At 40.4% G+C, this 20,661-nt stretch overlaps 1 protein-coding gene across 5 annotated transcripts in view; it reads right to left on the reverse strand.

Annotated features, from left to right (window-relative positions):
• The window catches only part of Nbea (neurobeachin), a 511,635-nt gene that overhangs the window by 66,079 nt on the left and 424,895 nt on the right, over positions 1-20,661 (reverse strand). For all 5 annotated transcript variants that reach the window (XM_051176972.1, XM_051176974.1, XM_051176973.1 and 2 more), the window contains 2 exons: positions 15,910-16,025; positions 7,030-7,142 (listed from right to left, as the gene is read on the reverse strand). In XM_051176972.1, coding sequence (XP_051032929.1) covers positions 7,030-7,142; positions 15,910-16,025 — 229 coding nt within the window. The remainder of the gene's footprint in view (positions 1-7,029; positions 7,143-15,909; positions 16,026-20,661) is intronic.

The following is a 20,661-nucleotide window of genomic DNA, read 5'->3' on the forward strand; positions in this document are numbered from 1 at the left end:
TCCTCCCCCACTCCACAGGGAGGGTGATGCCTTCCAGGAGAGATCATCAAAATCTGTCAAATCTAGGCTAAGGGTATGTACCTCCATGAAGAACTTCCTCCCAAAGTCCTTTCCTGCACCAGGGATACATCCTGGTTCCACTGTCAGAGGTCCCTTAGACTGCCCAGGACTTCTAACTGAGACCCAAGTTCAGGGAGAGGGGTCTGAGTTGGTATAATGCTGGTTTCCCAGCTATCAGTCTGGGAGTTCATGAGCTTCCCCTTGTTCGGGTCAGCTGTCTCTGTGGGTTTCTGTAGCCTGGTCTTGCCCCCTTTTCTTATCACTCCTCCCTCTCCGCAACTTGATTCCAGGAGTTCAGCTCAGTGTTTAGCTTTGGGTGTCTGCTTGATGTCCATTACAATAACCTTAGCACTGAACATCACTAAAACCTAGAAATGTACATGTCAGTGACCATAGTACCAAGATTCTGTCTGTATCACTTAAAATGTTGCTATGCCACTACCTTCCACTATGACTGTTAAAGAACTGTATATTTGCATAAGATACTGTTTTCTCATCCATTTTCTAGAGTGATTTACACAAGTGTAATTTGCAAGGCATCCCTTTACCTAACTTCACCAGAAAGAAATGGATACCTGATGACCTCTGGTTTACATCACTGTGTTGCACTTTCATGCTCTCAAATTAGACTCTCTGTGTGACTATTTTTCGTCATAACTGCCTCTTTGCTTCCTTATCCACCAAAAACTCTCAAAGACAGATGGAACCAGCTAGACATGGTGGTAAACACCTATATTCCTAGCATGTGGGAGGCAGAGGCAGGAGGTCAGACCCAAACAAAGAAGGAAGGATGGTGAAAGGATAGAAGGAGAGAAGGAGGGAGGAAGGGAGGAAAGGGTGAGAACCTTTGCCTAGTCCTATGTCCATGCGTTACAGATGAGGAAGCTGATCTCAAATGTAGCGAGGAGCTCTCTAGTTTACAGATCCAGTCGCTGTGCCGTGCTAGAAGCAGCTTGAAGCTGAGTCACTGTGTTTGGTTTCTAAGGAGAGATTTTGGATATTTCAACATCCTTAGCACATCACAGCTCTGATATATCTAAGTGGTCTTTCATTGTGATAACCAAGGGCTTGAAAATCCATAAAAGGCCTCACAAATTCTTATCTTTTCCATTTTTCAATTATGAGCTACACGACATCATCTTGAAAAACATCTTCATCACAATGCAGGACTCACTCACTCCTACAGACCCCTCTGCCCTTTGCTTCTCTCTTATCTGACTCATGCTTTTGGAAGGGGTTCAGATTTCATTCTGGAAGTTTCACAGACAGTGCCTAGTAACAGTGAAGTGAGTTTGTAACTCATTTTGCCCTTTGTAGACTCACTCTTAAATGAAATAGCTAAGCTAAACTAATCATGTCTTGATTTCTCAGCATCCAGTATAGTACCTGGCTTATTTATTTATGTATTTATTTATTTTTAGCTAAGTAACAAACACTGAATGAATAAAGACTCTAGAATACCATGTAAAATGAGGGGATTTTAGACAAACAATTTAGTCATAAAACAAGGCAAACAACAAAGTGGAAACATTTAGAGGACATATCAAGGGCAGCAGGTTCTTATAACGAAGAGCTCTGAGAATCAGCGAGAAAGGCATGTACAGGCCAGTGCAATAACAAAGCATCTGCAAAAAGTGCATTCTGGGGAAAGGGTACTAATTCCCAATGTAGTTACACCTTGGACCAGGTTCTGCAATCAACAATGCCTCTGTATATTCCTCCTTCCTTAATGAACGATTCCTTGTTCATACAGCACGCCTGGTGCAGGTGTGCTGACACCTGACAACCCCAAACTGTCAATCAGGTTTGTCAAAATCCTATATGGCTACTTTTGTGCAAACACACACACACACACACACACACACACACACACACACACACACACACACACCTACCTACCTATGATGAGAGCTGATCCAAAGAAACTTGGCTGCCAGTCAATGGGAAGAAAGGCATCTCTGGTGTGGCTACAAAAACCTCCTTGCTGTATTACTGAGAGCTGGTCAGATCAACACCAGAGATGCAATGGAGATGTTCTTAGAGCAGGTTTTCCCAAAACTGACCTAGTCTGGATTCCCTAGAAACACCAGGTCTCCACAACCATGACATAAGCATAAGTTTATGTTGCATAGGATTGTGGGCTGCAGCTCAATTGCCTCCACTCCTTGTGCACAGGCATCCAGCAGCATCCCCTGCTCAATAGCCTCCACTCCCTGTGCACAGGCATCCAGCAGCATCCCAGCTCAATCGCCTCCACTCCCTGTGCACAGGCATCCAGCAGCATCCCAGCTCAATAGCCTCCACTCCCTGTGCACAGGCATCTAGAAGCATCCGCAGCAGCTCAGCGTATGCATTTGCACTGCCATGCTTCAAAGCCCCAGGCATTACCACTTCTTCTTTTTAAGTTCATCCCCATCTGCCAGTCAAACAAAGATTTTTCCACTTTTTGAATGAGTGTGTGTGCGCATAGGTATGTGTACTTGAATGTGTGTGTACACATGTGTGATGTCTTATGTTTATGTCAATATTACCAGGATTTTCTTTTGTCATGAAATGATTTCATTTATCAGAAGGCATGACTGAGAAACGGAAAATCCCATGTGTACTTTAATGAGCAAAGACTACGACTTATGTCAAAAATCATGTAACCACTAGAACCTGGGAGTCAAATTCATGTGAGTATATATAAATAACTGAGGCACTAACATGTATCCTATTTTAAGACAAATTTTATAACAAGCTCTCATTTCCATAGAGAATATCTATATAAACTGAAGGGAAAAAAAATCTCTCCACCAGCTGGCGACTGGTACTGAATAGACTGGTCAATGACAGACCATTTTATTTGTTAAATAAGAAATATAATCTAAAAATGAGCGATACTTGAGCCTGTGTAGTCTAATAAAAAAAAGAAGTCTAAATAAAAAACCCTTTCCCATGTTCTTCATTGGTCTAATAAAAGTGGCCAGGAAAAGAATAAGATTATATAAAAAAAATTAATTTCATATAAATGAGCAACTCACATTTTAATAAATACTTAGGGCCAGTGTTTTGTTATATATGGAGAAATCTGTGGCATGGAAAATGTATTACTGAATAATATTATTTTTCCCTTACTTGAATTAAAAGTTATTTAGAACTAAAAAGTACACAGTTATTGAATTATGGGTCTGGATCTCCTATGGGGAGATATACCTGACCAGGTGGATCTCAGTGTTTAAAGCCTCCGTGGATCTGCTCTCCTGCTTCTTGAGTGAAAAGGCCCATGATCACCAGAATGATAACTCTTTCCTGAGCACTAACAGTGACTCCAGGCTTCATGGAACTTGAGATTTAAACAATTTGCCTCTGTCATACTTTGAATTCAAAGTGCCACCCACAAATGCTCCAGTGTGGCAGGTGTGACTCTGGCAGAGCCCAAAGGAATGAAGTTAGCTTCCTGGAGGTATGCCTTCGCAAGCCCCTTCTCTCTGTTTTCAGGCCCCCACGAGGTGCACAGGTTCCTCTGACTTTAGTCCTCTCTGCTATATCCCCCTGCACTTCCAACAAGGTACGCAACAGGTCCATGCTTTCATTAAGTTCCCCCCTAGTGGTTTTATAACAGCTACAGGAAAGTGACTAATATGAGCTCCTATGGAAATTGAACTTAACACTATGTTCCTAAAATAGAGGGCAAAGTACAGGAAGAAGCCCCTGAAATGAGGTGTCGAAGCTTAAGCTTCTGTTTCCTGGTAGACTCAGATGTGACTCCACTGAGCATCGTATCTTATACTCATCTGTGTGAAATGTGTGGCTGCCTAAACAACAGCTATGTCATGAGGGTCTTTCTGACATCAAAAATGCACAACTTCTATGCATCTGCCAGATGTATACACGTTCCATCTGTGCTTCTTTCACTGACTCATACAGGAGTATTCCAGTTCAGGCTTTGTAACAGAAAGTGCCTTCCTTTCCTTCAGGAACAGGAATTCGAAGTCACTGCTCAGCTCTTTCCCCATCACCCAGGGGAGCCCAGGGTCCCTGGTCCACCCTGACCTGACCTCCAGCTCCATGTTCAGTGTCTGCCCTGGCCCTCTCAAGCAGGAGCAGTGACATCTGCTGAGAAAGAAGTTTCCATTTCTTCCACTGTGCTAGGATTCTTTTGAATCAAAGTATGAGGCAGGAACTCCTGCAGCCATCCTACTACTAAAGAAAGGAGAGAGAATGTCTGAACTACTACAGGATGTGGAGTGGAAGGTAAATATGAAATCTAGAATGGCAAAAACAATTTCATGTTGGCATTATCTGAACCACTGAGCAAATCTTGCTGAAAAACCAAACCCTTCTCTGAATCTTTCAGTTGTAAGAACCAATGGTGCTGATTTGATGTTTGCACTATTTTAGCTGAGTTTTCTGGACCTTTTAACTCAAAAGGTCCTGATATAATTAGAAGCCACAGAGAAGGTGTAAAAGTTGGTGGTATAAATAAACACTTAAATTTCCATGCTTGTATATTTTATAGTTTCTCTAATATTATAAGCAGTAAGGAATGTGGTACTATTTGGGAACTCAAGTATTAGTGAAAACAACTGAGGTTATTGACTGCTAATTCTCTAATTGCTAGTTAGAACAAGACTCCTAATCTTCGTCTTTAAAATAACTACTTTTCTTATTAAAATAATCCCAGTTGATACATTTATAATCTCAATTCTTTCTTGAGCTTTTGTGAAACAGATTTTCCACTGGTGTACCTTTGCCGAATCTATTATGGCTGTGAGAGGTCCATGTGCTTCTTGGTGGTGCCTCCTCATGCAGGAGTGTTGTTACCACTGTAGTTTCTCTTCCCAGTATAGAATAATTCTAATGTCACTCTCCCACTGGCATACAGTAAGATATATTTTCATACATTAAAATCGTGTGTATTAGTGGGTTTTATAAAGGGTAGTACTGGGTTCCTAGACCATCTGTATGGAAGTTCCTGTTAAGAAATTCAGTGAACCATGGGAATAATGCAAGGGTAATTTATTAACATATCAAGAGACTTTAATTTGCTAACATTTTCCCATCCTGTCAGTGTGACAGAGTGTAAATAACAGACTGCTAAGGCGTGGGTCTGCACGATGGGAGAACTGAATGCAAAAGCTACCTCTCTTTTCTCTCTCATACACTCAACCAGCCCAGTACCAAAGGCCAATTCCATGCTTGCAAAAGGAGATAGTTCATGTTGTGTTCCCTGATTAACTCAGGCTCCTCCTGTTTGCCTCTGCTATTTATTTCACACTTCATAAATTTGGGGAAGTATATGAGTCACAAAGGCAAAGCCTCCCATAGGAGGTGCACACTGAACAGGCTGCATGAAGCCAATTCTTCCAATTACTTGAGAAGCATAGGCTGTCACACCTGCTAGGCAGGAGGCCAAGAAAAGGAGGGTTTTGAAGGTGGCTTGGTATAGGACATTGCCTACCAGGCACAAGCTGTAGTAGTTGGCAGATGAGATATCCTAGTTTACTTTTTGTTGCTATGATAGAACGTTGCGATCAGAAACACCTTGAAGAGGTTTTATTCTAGATCACAGACCATAATCCATCATCCAGAGAAGCCAGGGCAGGAGCCAAGAAGGAGGCATTGAATCAGAGGCCATGGAAGAATGCTGTTTACCAGCTTGCTCAGCCTACTTTTTATGTAGCCCAGACAAACCCAGCTGCCTAGGGCTGGGCCCTTCTACATCAATTAGCAATTAAGAAAATGTACCACAGACATTCCCACAGGCCAATTCGATGGAGGTAATTCCTCAGTTGATGTTCTCTCTTCCCAGAAGACTCTAGTTTAAATCATGTTGACAAAAATTAACCAACATATGAAGTTAGCATACAATGTGCTATGGTCCTTGAAAATATACAGTATAAAATTTCATTTCTATAGACACACACATAGTATCTAATAAATGGTATCTATTAATGTTAAAAAGACATGATTTACATCTTTTTAAAAATCTCATTTACCTTTTTTATAGGCATGTTTGTGTGTATATGTGTTCATATGTGTATGTGTGTAGGCCCATGTGGAGCCAGAGTCTGTTCTCTCCTGGAGAAAGAGGGCAGGTCAGCTTGATGGCAAGCACCTTTACCATCAGAGGCTGAGTCATTCTCTGGCCCACACAGACAAGACTTTAAAGAGCAACTTTAATTGTTACCTTTGCACCATATAGGTTATATTTTCATGTCCAATGAATATCCCTCTATCCTGGCAAACATGTAAAGTGCCTGTCTTTCCATCATAACCGCTACAGTAGGGGTATACTGTTGGCATTATCACTACTGAAAGATGTTTCAGAGAGTAGAATGTGTGGCTTATGGCAACGACTGAGAATTCTAACCATTATACACACAGCATTAGCTGTTTCAGGCCACACATATATACCAACTCATCACTATGACCTGATTATCAATCACTGTTTCAGTACTCAGATGAAAAAACTGAGGGAAAAAGAAAGTGAATAACTTTGCCTAATGCCCCACACCATAAATGCGGACTACCAAGCATGCACAGTGTATGAACCTGCACTGTATTCCTTATCCCCATCTTGAGTCCTCTTTTGAGGGTTCCATCTTCTCCATCTAAAGAGACCCTTGTTGACTTACCTTCCTTCCTCCTTCCTGCCAAGCCCTTCACACCAGATACCTGCTACTGTGGTCAGGACAACATTCCTTTTCCTCTCAGGAATATAGCACGTGAGTGAGTGATTGTCATGCTTTGTACTGACTTTAGGTTTCTTCCCATGACTGACCCTAAGCAACTTCCTCCTGAACATACTTTCTCAAATACTCACTGTTTCCCTGATAGTGCTGACGATATCATTGGTGGCTGCATAATTCCTGTGGTGTGATCTGGGAATAACTCTCACAGACTCATGGGGTTTGTATACTCCAGCAGAAACCCTTTCTGCTGAAGCTGCTGTAGAGGAGAGATTTATGTGCATGTAACTGTTACCTTTGACAGATCCCTGAAGTTTCCTGGAAGAGTCAGGTCCAATTCCTCTGATTCATAGTTTGTTAACACCCATGGAAACACAGGATATTGGTTCAGATCATTATATGTCCGTCCTAGTAGAGAAAAGAAAACGAGTGAAATGTGTATGCCCTAACCTCTTAAAAAGCAGTTTTGGGTCTATTGTAAGTAAGGCAACCATTGTATTTCAGAAGAAAAGACCTCTCTTATTGGTCTAAGTTTCTGTTTAATCAGAAGTGCTCTCATAACCACGTGTTTAAAGTGTCTTCCCTCAACAATTCAATAAGAGCTTCACACAGATGACACAACTGCCTGGTCATCACCCATGATCCCTTCCCTTGGGATTAGCCTCTCTTATCAGCAGTCCTGGAAATGTGACTTAGTTTCATCAACTTGTGAACAGAAGTGATTTGTATCACTTTGAAGCCTTGTCCACAGAGCCTGCCCAACTTTGGTTGATGGTGACAAAAATAAAATTCAAGCTTAGAAGCAGAACCCTGTCAGCCAAGGACCTTGACCTTGAAAGTGTCATGGAGGGCGCCAGGCTGCTGAGCTGCATGTCTGAAGCTTAATATCAGATGATATTCTACTGGAAGGAAGATAGATGTTAAAACTGCACTGTCAGTAAACACACTATATTAAGCATGCATCAAGACTCAGTCGAGAGAGGCTGGGAATGAAACTCAGTGGTGTAGTGCTTGCCTGGAATGAGTCAGGCCTAGGTTGTCAGCAGGCCCGAAAATCCAAGGGAAATGCTGGGAGGCGCCCTGATAGCAGGGTGCAGTAAGAAGGCAGGCGCCAAACACACTCTGTTTTTTCCCCCTTTAAGTTGTATTTTCTTTCTGTGCTGTATTGTTGTACCTGGGTGGAGAACTGTAGAACTGTTGGGCTTGTCTGCTTAGTTTGAAAAGAGTGTTTCCATATCTTCAGTAGAATCCAAAGCATGGTGGGAATGTGGATATTGTTGTACCTGGGTGGAGAACTGTAGAACTGTTGGGCTTGTCTGCTTAGTTTGAAAAGAGTGTTTCCATATCTTCAGTAGAATCCAAAGCATGGTGGGAATGTGGAAGCTTTCATGGGAGCACAATGACTCCCCTACTTCGCTAGGCAAAAGATGCTACCAAAGATGCTACCATATTTAAGTGATGGTGTCCTAGCTGAGTGTGATGACACTGGCTTGAAATTACAGTCATCTAAGAGACTGGGGAGGAAGGATGTTGACTCACAGGCAAGCCAGAGCCACACAGTGAGATTGTGCCTCAAACTGAGATGGGTTGGGAAGGAGACAGAAACTGACAGAAATGGCTAACTGCTTCAGGTAGGCAGGGAGACAGGGACCCCTCCTTGGTTGTCTTAAATACCTCTCACAAGTCCTGGGATTAAAGGTGTGTGGCACAACCTCCTAACCTCTATAGCTTGTGGCTGACTTTGCTTTCTGAATCTTCAGGTAAATCATAAATAACATCACCACATCCTCCAGAATGAACAACCAGTGCTTTTAACCACTGAGCTATCTCTTCAGTCCCTGATATTAAATTTTTGGTGCTATTTATTACTTGTAGCAATGGAAAGCTTGTTAAAATAATAAAAACCAATATACATTAAGTCAGGATGTAAATGTTCCTGTAAATGAATACTATAAAAAGAGCACATATTGAGGACATTATCATTTTAATATAAATGTGTTTATAATAAAGAAGAAGATATTGGGGCTGGAGAGATGGCTCAGAAGTTAAGAACACTGGCTACTCTTCCAGAGGACCCAGGTTCAATTCCCAGCACCCACATGGCAGCTCACAACTGTCTGTAGCTCCAGTTCCAGGGGATCTGATGTCCTCACACAGACATAAATTCGGGAAAAATGACAATGTACATAAATACGAATAAATAAATTGAAAGAAAGAAGATATTATGCTACTTTCAGAAACATTATAAAGAAAGCCTCTTTTAAAAACTCGTACACACACAAAATGAATGATGTTAAATGTCACAGCTCAGGACAACTTCTTTAACCCTGAGGTTTTTGTAAGCCATTTTTAATAATCCCTGGAAAGTTCTATAAAAATAATAAGAAAACTTCAATAATTTTTGCATTACTATGGCTTTATAACATCATTTCAATCGAACAATACAATAAACTTTTTAAAATGTAATGGCATTAACTCATTTTTGGTAAAATTTTCTACTTCTTGCAACTTGGACAGTCAATATATATATTTTTTACTCAATTAACAATTCATAGTGTGCCAGAGGTCACAGAGAAGAACAAGAATGAAGTGGTACTTCAGAAGTTTGCACTCTAAGTTTCAATGAATTAGTATTATTTATTTTACTGAACATCTTCATGACAGGAGAAAAAACCAAGTGTATACATCCCCCAAAGGGAAATACTTCTCTGGTCATCTAACGTTTACTTGTTGGCTGCTTTCAATTTTCTCTTGAGCATAGTCCATACAGATCACATGTAACAAACAGACCTGTATCATATGTACTTGTCTAGTGGTGGTAAGAGCCCACCATATTACATTCTGCTAACCATGCTTCTGAGGATGTATCTCAGAAGATGCATACTAATACTGGGAGCCCATGACACTAATCTACTCAAACAATAAAAGTGAAGCACAGTAAATGAGAGCTCAGAAACACTGGATATGTTTCTTCATTAAAAAAAAAAAAAAACTTTTTAATTAAACCATCCAATTTAATGTTTTATATGGCACTTTAGTTTTGAAGGTAAAGTGATCTAGAGACAGCTGACAAGGAAATTATAACTGTAATTCCTTGGTGAAAATGTTAATGACAGCAAAATATCGTTTAATGAGATGGCGGCGGCACCTGGATTAGCACGCTGTAAGAATGCTGTTCCTGTGTTGTTGGCATCTTCACACTTTACAGACATTTTGTCATCTCTAGGTCATTAGGAAAGAATTTTTAATGATTTTTCTAGAAGCAAGCAGTTCAAGTTACATCTAATTAGATGACAATAATAAGCCCAACACATGCAGTAGCTAAATATATACATAATTAACCAGGGAGAGCTTGTTCATCACTGAGTAAGAACCTGGAAAGTGCTAACCAGGAGAACAGGGCCAGGGCTGGGAAAGTTGTGCTGAATTCATTAGCTGATCATATGAAAAACAACTCAAAAGCCTTAAAGAAAAAAAAAAAAAAAAAAAGCCTCTCAAATCTAAGGGGATCATTTACACAAAGCTATGTTAGCAATCACTCCGCAGTTTTCTGCTGTTGTTTGTTTTAATGCAGGAAAACCAGCTCTTACTGTTTTTTTCCTAGTGTTATCTCAGAATTAGGTGTTGGCTGTATCTCCCAGAATACAATGAGCAGAAATCAAGTCAACTCTGGGGGCCAGAGGCCGAAAGTCTATTTCTACTTAAACTGGAAGCATCATTAAAATTATTTCACATAATCTACTATAATTTAACATTTTTAAAAAATATCCCAAGTATTTAAGAAAGAAGTAAATAGATTATGCCATGGTTCTAAGCTGGATTCTCATTCATTTTGAAAGCTAAGCCTTCAAGGTATAGTTAACTAAATAAAGTTGGGCATGGAGATACATGTTTGTAATCCTGGCACTTGAAAGATGTGGCAGGAGGGTCAGGCCAGTCTAGGATGCAGAGAGACACTGTCCTAATAACACTTAGGGAGGCAGGAAAAGTGCTACCAGAACCTGCATGTGCTGCAGGTTCCTAGTGACATAGCACACGGAATGAGAGCAGACGAAATCACCAAGATGTCAACTATGACACAGCTAGGCTTAGGTGCTACTTAGTTCTTAATTAACGCTTCCATATTCTTAGTGAATATTTGTTAAATTTACAAATAGGACAAAGACTGAACACATTATTGGGCTTTAGGAAAGTTCTCTGAAAATCATGTTTTTTGAATATTTGCAACCTCTTTAGTATATATGCTACTGTTTGTATCTGTGTGTGCATATAGGACATTTATCATATGAGGGTTGAAAAGTCTACTATGTCCTGATGCCATAATGCAGCTGCCTTATGTTTCCAGTCTCATTGTTTTCAAGCATCTAGAAATGAGAAAGGAAACCAGGCAAGTCAAACAGATATTAAGAAGTGGTCACTGCAGGATGGGTGGTGCGATGGAATTTTATGATTCAGGGAAGCTGTTTCAGCACAGATGATAAAGCAGAGTGTGTAAGACTACAACCAAAATGCTGAAAACATAATGGAATTTATGAAGCTACACTGACCTATTTTTATCAAAAGTATCATCCCATATTAGACTCTGATTCTGCTCCTTGGCTTAGGTCTGGTTGCAGGAACCCCATGCCTACAATCCCAGTGAATTCATACAGTGAACCACACTCACAAAGATTCATAAATGACCAAATCTATTTAAAAACACTGCTCAAAGTACCAGTACTGGTGCACAGTACAAACTGGCACTCACTTAGAATTTCATGGTTGATGACAAGAGAGAAATGATTAAGAGTAGAGCTTCTGGGGACAGTTACACAGTCATTCTACTTCTAAGCATTCATTTTGCCTAAATCATCACAGACATCTGTCAAAATCCTTGAAGAGTTCATTTAAACCTTCCTTGAGTAGTCTGTATCTCCAACTAATCTTTCATCACACTCAGCTATAAAATGGTTTGCTTCTTTGTGAGCTCTCTCCTTTGAAAAGATGGGTTTTGCTCCATAGCCCAGGCTGGCCTGGAACTTTAAATGCTCTTGTCTCAGTATCTCAAATGCTTCCAGGGGTGAAAAGATACCTCATTTGGTAAAGCACTCATTAGTTAAGTTCTATCCCTAGCACCCACTTGTAAGAAAAAGCTGGGTGTAGGGAGGTGAAGAAGATGGATACATGGAGTTCCCTGACCAAGAATGACACCCAAGGTCAACCCCTAGCCAAGTGTACTCGTCACATGAATACATGCACATACATGAATACACTGTACTTGCATGTGTGTGCACACACAAAGAGATGTACACAACTATGCCTGGTATTCTAATCATCTTTGTATACAAAGCTTATTAGGGCAACTGGTTTCCAGGTGGCTAGAATAATGGTACACAAACATACATGCTGCATGAGACCCACTTGGAGGCTGCCAAAGGGCAGACTGCTGTGTCCAGTGCAGGACCCAATCCTGTAGGTCTGCAGAAGAACAGGAGCATCTGCATCTGTCACAAGCTCCTAGGTGGTGCAGGTGCTGTTGGCTATAGCCTCAGTGTAAGAAGAGGGAGCACAGGAAGCTAGGGTGGCTATTTTTTGACAACATATACTCTGCGTCTTCCTTTACTCTCTATTCATCACCTCACTGCTACTGCTTATATCCAAATTCTACCCCATCCTCCCCTTTCAGCCTGCAAACTCTGGCTTAGAAACCCTAGGTTTCTAAGAAGTGGAACAAAAGCAGGCATGCTGGTTTCTATGTTGTTCATATATAGCTTATCACATTCATTCAAACTTTGACTTTGTTCACTGTTTACTGAAAGAGAATCCATGCTGGCCTTGAATTTGCTATGTAGTTCAGGCTGCCCTCAAACTCACCATCCTCCTGCTTCAGCCACTCATGTTCTAGATTACAGGCATGTGCCACACTTGGCTTCAAGTGTAACTTGCAGAAGGGACTGCAAACTTATCTCTTATTCAGATTTAGAAGAAACATCCTGACCTAGTCAAATAAAGTGACTCTCAGAAAACAACAGGCATGATGTGGTTGCAGTGGGCACTGTTCTGCACACAGCTTTGGAATTTGCTGACACTCAGTCACTAAGGGCATCAGCAAGGACAGCAACTAGCTCTGTAAAACAGTAAAACATGAACTCTTACATGCACAGGGTATAGCACATTCCAACTTAGAATAGGAGAACCAACATAAGAACACTTGCTGGTCTAGAAACCAAACGAGGTGAAGTGCCTCACCCTGCTCTTCAGCTTTCTATCTAACAGCTAGGCCCAGTAGAGGAAAAAGTGATCCATTATTCTTTCCTCCTGCTCCATGGGGAATTGCACTCCAGGTCTTGTATGCGCTGGACACTAGCTACATCTGCAGAAGACATTTGCCTTATTTAATATATACCTTAATAAACAAGTCTTAACACAGAATATAGAAAAAATATTGCAGACAAACATAAAAAACAGTATTACCCTCTAAACATCAGGCAATTATTCACCTGAAATATAATATGCTTTGTAAACTAAATCTTTTAATAATTTGAAACACTTCTTAATATACAGAAAGACATGAATTTTGAATGAAAGCATTAATAATCTCAGACACAGATGGTAAATTATACTTATAAAAATAAAAAAAAATGAGGGGTTGGAGAGATAGCTCAATGGTTAAGAGCACGGGCTGCTCTTCTAGAGGTCCTGAGTTCAATTCCCAGCAACCACATGGTGGCTCACAACTACCTACAATGAGATTGGGTGTCCTCTTCTGGCCCAAAGGCATGCAGGTAGGCAGAGCTATATATATATATAATAAATAAATATTTTTTTAAAAAAATGAATGTAAAGCCAAGTAAACATTTTAAAATCATGTAAGAGTAATTGAAATTGATTCATATTTTAGTTTAATAATAAGGGAACAGGGCTGGGGGGAGGTGGTTTAGTGGGTAAGAACTCTTGTTGCTCAAGTATGGGGACTTGAGTTCAAGTTCCCAGAATCCACATGAGAAAGCTGGGGTGGTCAGTCTCATGTGCCTGTGGGGGATGAAGAAGAAACTGACTAGCTGCTGGCCTAGTTTCAGTTTAAGCAAGAGACCCTTTCTGAAATCACTAAGTTAGAGAGTGACACAGCTGAATACTTTGTGCACATGACTGCACAGACATTATACATACACACATAAAATACAAGAAGACAGAGAAATACAGCTTAGAGGCTGCTAAAAATTTAACTGATTCTCTAGGAGAACTAATAGAATGACCCCTACATTCTAGATCACTAAACACATGGGAAGCAGTCTCTGTGGTCAATGACATAAAATATAATAGTAGAAGCAACAAACATTAAAAGCAACAGCATAAAAATATGACATAGAACCAAATGTGCTATGTGCCACATTGCACATTTCTTCTGAAGGATTAAAACCTGTGAAAGAGGGAAAGCCTCAAAGGCCAGCTTCTGTCTGGAGTCACGCAGCTGTCTGGGGTTCAGGCTCCTCTTCTCTTTGGTGGGAGTTTATGCTTTGCTGTGATCTCATGTACTTTCCTAAGAAGCATTGGCTCTCTGCAACTGTGAATTGGGTGTCCATAGTTCAAACAGGACCAAAGCCCTTTTAAAAATGCGCCTATCCAGAACCTACACCGCCCTTGTCCTGTTCTTGTCTGAAGATAAGGGTGGCATGTGCTCATACAACACTCATGCTGTGTGAGGCACTTCATCTAATACAGGTGGTTCATGGATGTGGGAGGGGCTCACAGGACCTATGCAACCTTGGGTTTTGCTATGCACAGGGTTCTGGGCACTAACTGTCATAGTGCTGAGGGATTTCACCAAGGAAATGAAGTTGTTTCCCTTTCAGTCATTTATGCTCATTTCATCTGTGTGTGCAAATGATACAGTAACTTAATAGTTCATTTACTTTTTGGGGAGCAAACAGGTTTCTTTAAGATACGTTTGCTAGGGGGAGTAACCAGGATAGGACTGACCCAGACCCCCTGAATGTGGGTGTTAGCTGTGTGGACTGAGCAGTCTATTGGGCCTCTGGTAGTGGATCAGTATTTATCTCTAACATATGAATAGACTTTGGGAGCCCATCATCCCACATAGATGGATACTCTCTCAGCCTAGACACATGGGGGAGGGTCTAGGCTCTGCTCCAAATGATATGACAGACTTTGAAGACTCCCCATGGAAGGCCTCACCCTCCCTGGGGAGCAGAAAGGAGATGGGATGGAGGTGGGGGGGGCAGGATTCGGGAACTGGGATTGACAGCTTGTTTCAAATTTAAATTTAAAAACTATTTAAAGAAAGATATGTTTGCTATATGTGAATACACATATTAACATATATTTATGAGTAAAATGAAAATAATATTTCAAGTAAGCTTATTCCTTTTGTGTTAACCAACCACGTTCCAGTGCCTATAGTATCTACATGAATATTATGTCCAGATTTAAAAGGAGGACAGAAATGCAGTCACCTTTAAAAACAGTGATTCGGGGACTGGTACTACTGAATCCATTGTGAGGAGTCACCCCAACAGTAATCACAGATATGACATAGGCATCTATGCCATTGCTGAGATCCATCTGCCATTGTAGGGCTCCACACAAATCAGGATGACTCGGGGCTTTTGAAGCTCAGCTTACATAAAAAAGATGGAAGGACCAGGTCTCATCAACATCCACTGGGCCATCCACAACCTCTGACCAGGAGAAAGAAAATAAACCACTGTGTTCTCTTACAATTAAGAGAAAAATGACCATGCTCATCAGTTAGGAAATAAAATCTGGGCTTTTATTCTTTCTTGAGGACTTTATGAGAAGGGATGCTGTAAGACAATCATGGCCTAACCCAGGTAACATCCTTGCTAGGCAGGAGTCTCTTATACTCTTGTATGGTTGTCTCTGCTGACAATAACCAAGGAGTGAAATAATATTTGCCTATTATTATTTTTAGGTAGTCTAGCAGTAGCTTTTTTTACTCTAATAAACCTCCAGACAATGCTGCCAGCAAAGAACATGGCAGAAGGAGAGCAAGGGAAAGCATCTAATATCTTGATATCAGCTTCACAGGTCCTGATAGACTCCAGTGTAAATACATCCATGTTTACCCCACACATCTGAGCACCAAGGAAAACAAGACATCCTATCAGGTTGTAGCACCTAGTACTCTGATGGTCTGAAAATCGAGGCACCTTACCTGCTATAGTGTTGAGAAACATCAAATACTCAAAGTTGGAGATTTCCCTTCTTTGCCAGCGCTGAGTCATGTTGGAAGACTTATAAAGCTGTCGAGGAGTGGCCAGTGATATCCTCCTATTAGGAAACAGACCAGAAAGACACTGAGTCACAGCTGTCCAAAGTCCATTTGCAACTAACCTTCCTGTTTGAGATCATTCAGTAATTTGTGGCTTGGCCTTCATGGGTGGATTATAAAACACTCAGCTATAGAAACCAGCTGTATTTGAGACTTGAAAAGGACAATTAAAGGCCAACTCTGGAAGCAGCTCAAACAGTGAAAATACAGTTGCAAATGGCTAATTACAGTACACAGGAACAAAAATGATAAAACTGTGCTTAAAATAAATCACAGTAGACTTTAAACTACCAAGCAAATCTACTGTATGACAACAAACAGTTGCACAAGTGCCTGCCTGCAAGCATCAGCCTTGCATCTCAGTGGCAAGGTGCCTGTCGCCCAACAAAGGAAGCACAAAGTGCAGTTTCCATCTGCACCATTTATACCTACCACTAACGTCAAAACAAAACAAAAACCAACAAAAAGAGACCTTTGGAAAAATATACAAGTCCATAGTTTTGGGGAGTAGATCAGCAGCATCATTGTGTTCTTCCAGACTCAAAGTGTTCATCTGAAAATTAGGGGGAAGCCTAGTATATTTATAAAAGTATGATAAAGCCACTTGGTTCCTGAAACTGTTAAAATTATTGTTACTTTTATTGTTGCCATAATTTTTTCACAGTGCTCCTTGGCCAAGAGAAACACCTAGCAGTTCAGTCCACTAAACAGGTCAAAACACTCACTCAGAATTCAATGCCTGCTATGGTCTGGGTATGATCTGAGCATGTCTACAAAAGGTTCATGAGCTGGGAGCTTGGCTCCAGGACAGTGGTGTTGAAGAGATGTCATCTTCAAGAAGAGGGACTTTATGAAAGGCACTGTCCTCAGGAGGAATTAATGCTGGTCTTATGAAGCAAGTAATTTCTTAAGACAACAGGCTGATCTAATAAGGCAGCTCTGCATGTTTGGCCCATCTAACATGGCCATTTTCCTTTCTTGCCCCAAAGAGTCCTCACTACCTGCTAAACAGATGAAACTGGACAGCAGACCACCTGCCTCTGGAACTGTGATTAAACACACCTCCTTTCTCTGTATTGTGCAGCATAAGATCCTCCGTGTAGTGTGGTAAGGTTAGGTAAGGCAGAAGTCAGTATCCTAAAAACAAGTCTAATGCTGATGAATACACATAGGGAGGTACTGTAGGTGGGGTTCCCTCTAAGTAGCTGCAGTTTCTGAAAGGGCATACACCTATTAAGCTCTTTCCAGTTTCTCAAGCACTGGAACCAAACCTGAGGCTCCAGCTTTCACTTCTCTGGATCCAAACTAATTCCTCGCAGGGATCTTATTTTTTTGAGCCCGGTAAACACCAAAACAAACCTCAATTCCCTTAAAGATGTATGGAGAATGAGGGCTACCTAATGTTGAAACTGAGAAATGAAAAATATCAGGTACTAGCAACCATGATAGCTTAAGGCCATCAACTTTAAGTACAATCAGGGTGTTTACTTTGGATCCTGGTGTCTGGACAGAAAGCACAGGAGAAATCAGTTAAAATAACATGTGAGATGTGTTTGCCAATAATATTTTTTCAGGGTGAAAACACTGTTTTATAGGACCAACATGAATCACCTTGAGGGAAGGTGAAAAATAAGAATTAGGAAAGTGGGAGCAATTCTAAGTTATCTAATTCTAAGTTTTCTTCATTGTAAATTTGGTTAGAAACCCATTATTGTTATAAAATATGTGTGCTTTAAGATTTAAGGGAAATTAAGACACAAATTGTTTCTCACACATGGGAGGTATTCGGTGAATCACACTATAAATATTAATTAATCAGAGAGACATTCATGAGACTATGCTATCGTCCTTTAGTCCTGAACTTTTGCTTATTAAGCAACAATCTGATTTGCAATGTGACCTCCTTGGTGACCTTGCCTTGCACTAGGCTAGGGGATGCTGAAGTCAGTTGTTTGGGGAAGGTAGCTGCATTTGAATTTGATAATGCTTTGTTGTTGAAAATTAAGTGTCTGAAGGCTTCAGATGAAAGTTCCCGAGAGCTGACTTAATTTGCATATACTGACAGAAGCAGGTGTCAAGAAAGCACAGCACAGATATCTTCAGTCTTTGTTATTCTGTTGGGACACACCTGAGAGTTCCTCCTTGGAAGAGCACAGTACCATTCCTTCCTTCTGATGATTCTCTAAACCTCATAGGATCTTCCACAGCAGACATATGCAGCCTAAGGGAGTAGGAAGTGGTCTGTGTACATTAATTTACCCACCTCTGCACCCTCATCTTTGGTACATGCACAGATGTATATAAGTATATACTGTACTACACATTTATAATTTATGATGTGCCTTTTCTTTGTCTTTTAAAAAATATTTCAATTTGAGTGCCCCTACAAAGATATTTCCCTATTTTATAGTATATGAGAATATCATTCCTCTTGCCTAGCATCATTTATTCTTTTAACCACTAAATACTAAGTTCTTTCTAGATGGTAAGGACCCTTATTATTGCCAAGGTTGTAGGTAGCAGGTGTAGGCCTACATATAGTTCTCCTAGCTTCATTTGTTACCTCTAAGACTGTAAGTCTCAGAAATATGCAAACTGAGCCTGCAAGAATATTGCCAAGAAAGTAAAAATGAGTATAGACTCCAAGGAGAAAACAAGCCAAGAGACCAAAGTGGTGTTCTAAGACCAGGACATTCTAAAATGACATAAAAGGCAAATCTACTGAGTATTTTTCTACCCCCAAAAAAGTAATCTTTCAGAAGTCAAAGAGAATTGATACCCATAGTAAGATAGTAAGAAAGTTACTGATTGTTAAATGAGTCACATTCAGATAGGTTCAAAGTATCACAGGAAACCAGACATGCCCTTCCAGAATCATGGTCACTGATTAAGATGCTAGGGGCAGAAGCTCACACTTAACCAGGAGAAAGATAGATCTATTTGTGTATTCTTAACGTTCATTCCTGGAAAAGTTTCTTGAACTCATGATTAAATGTATAGTCTGTGAGCACTTGGGAAGGGAGTAGTGATTACTATGAGTCAGCTTGGATACAATCAATAAGAACAAGTCTTACAAATCTCTCTCATTGTTTTTGATAGATTAAATGCATTTTTCTTTGACTTGAATTGTTTATACATGCTTCATTATCTACCAATGTCTTGGTTTAATCTTATCATTCTCTTCATGAACATGCTGAGCATGTACAGGCATTGCTCTTGTACCGGGAGCTTAAAGAGAGCAGTCAGACAGAATGCAAAGGAACCCTAGTGAAGAACACTTAGAAAGCATTTTCCCAATTATGCACTGAGCTGTGAGCTACAAGTTGAAAGATAAATAAAACACAATCCCTACCTTTAGAATGTCTGATATCTATTCAGGGAAAATGGACAAGGATTGGCTTTTCCACACAGGTGTGCTCTGCATTAGTCCTCTGGGATTTAACAGTTTGTGATGCACAGTGTTGTCTCTCTATGCAGAGCACACCTACACCAGCCTGTGGATATAATCCTCCTCCTACTCAGGGAGGTGGTGGCGAGAAATCACAGGCAAGTTTTCCAAGTCAGCAAACATTCCAGCTGTTTTAGAGGTGTAAGATGATCTCTTCTAGCCAAAGGGACTTGTGATAAAGATTCTCAAAAGGTTCTATGAAATATGTTCCTTTTTAAGACATACATTTAAGACAAACATTTAAAGAGAAATCAGCTGTGTCTTCTCTCTACTGGTTGTGCCTGAGGCAGCCATGGTGATTTTTGTGATCATAAAACCAATGGAGATTGCTAATATCCCTGAATTATCTGAACCACGACCAGTGGTGTCTTAACATTGGAGCCTTTTTGTTACACACACTCTCTCTCTCTTACACACACACACACACACACACACACACACACATGAGAGAGAGAGAGAGAGAGAGAGAGAGAGAGAGAGAGAGAGAGAGAGAGAGAAGAGAGAAATTACTTTTATCCAGGTACTTACTTTCATGGAGTCAAGCACAGACAATACACATATTAGTGTTTTCTGCTTAGATTAGTACCATTTAATAAGACTATTAACAGTTCTTCAAAAATACCAAGTAAGTAAAAGTTAAAACTATATCATAACGAATAACTACTGTTCTCAATAAATTCCAAGATTTATTACTTTAATAAACAGTCATTTATAAAGCCATAATTCATATGCTATTCCCTACCTAGTACTTAATTACAAACACCACTAGAGGCTTTTGGTATGCTAGTACTATATGCCTTTAACTAGAGAGATTTCTTCTCCTCCTCTACCTCCTCTTCTATGTCTTTCTTTTATTTTGCTTTTTTGTTTTTCGAGACAGGGTTTATTTGTGTAGCTGTCCTGGAACTAGTTCTAGTTCTGTAGATCAGGCTGATCTCAGACTCACAGAGATCTGCCTGTCTCTGCCTCCCATGTGCTCGGATTAAAGCTATGCTCTACCACCACCCAGCAAAAGAAGTTTTCTTTATATGTTAACTGTGACTGTAATCATTGCAGACTTTGGAGAAATTTTTAATAAGTCTGCCCTAGGCATTCTCTAATTCTCAGTGCAGAGGTTTCCATAATCTCCTTCCCCATAAATAATCCATAGAGAAAGAAAAGTCCTTGGTCTTAGAAATTACTTGATG

The sequence above is a fragment of the Phodopus roborovskii genome, unplaced genomic scaffold, assembly GCF_943737965.1.
Source record: "Phodopus roborovskii unplaced genomic scaffold, PHOROB, whole genome shotgun sequence".
NCBI lineage: Eukaryota > Metazoa > Chordata > Mammalia > Rodentia > Cricetidae > Phodopus > Phodopus roborovskii.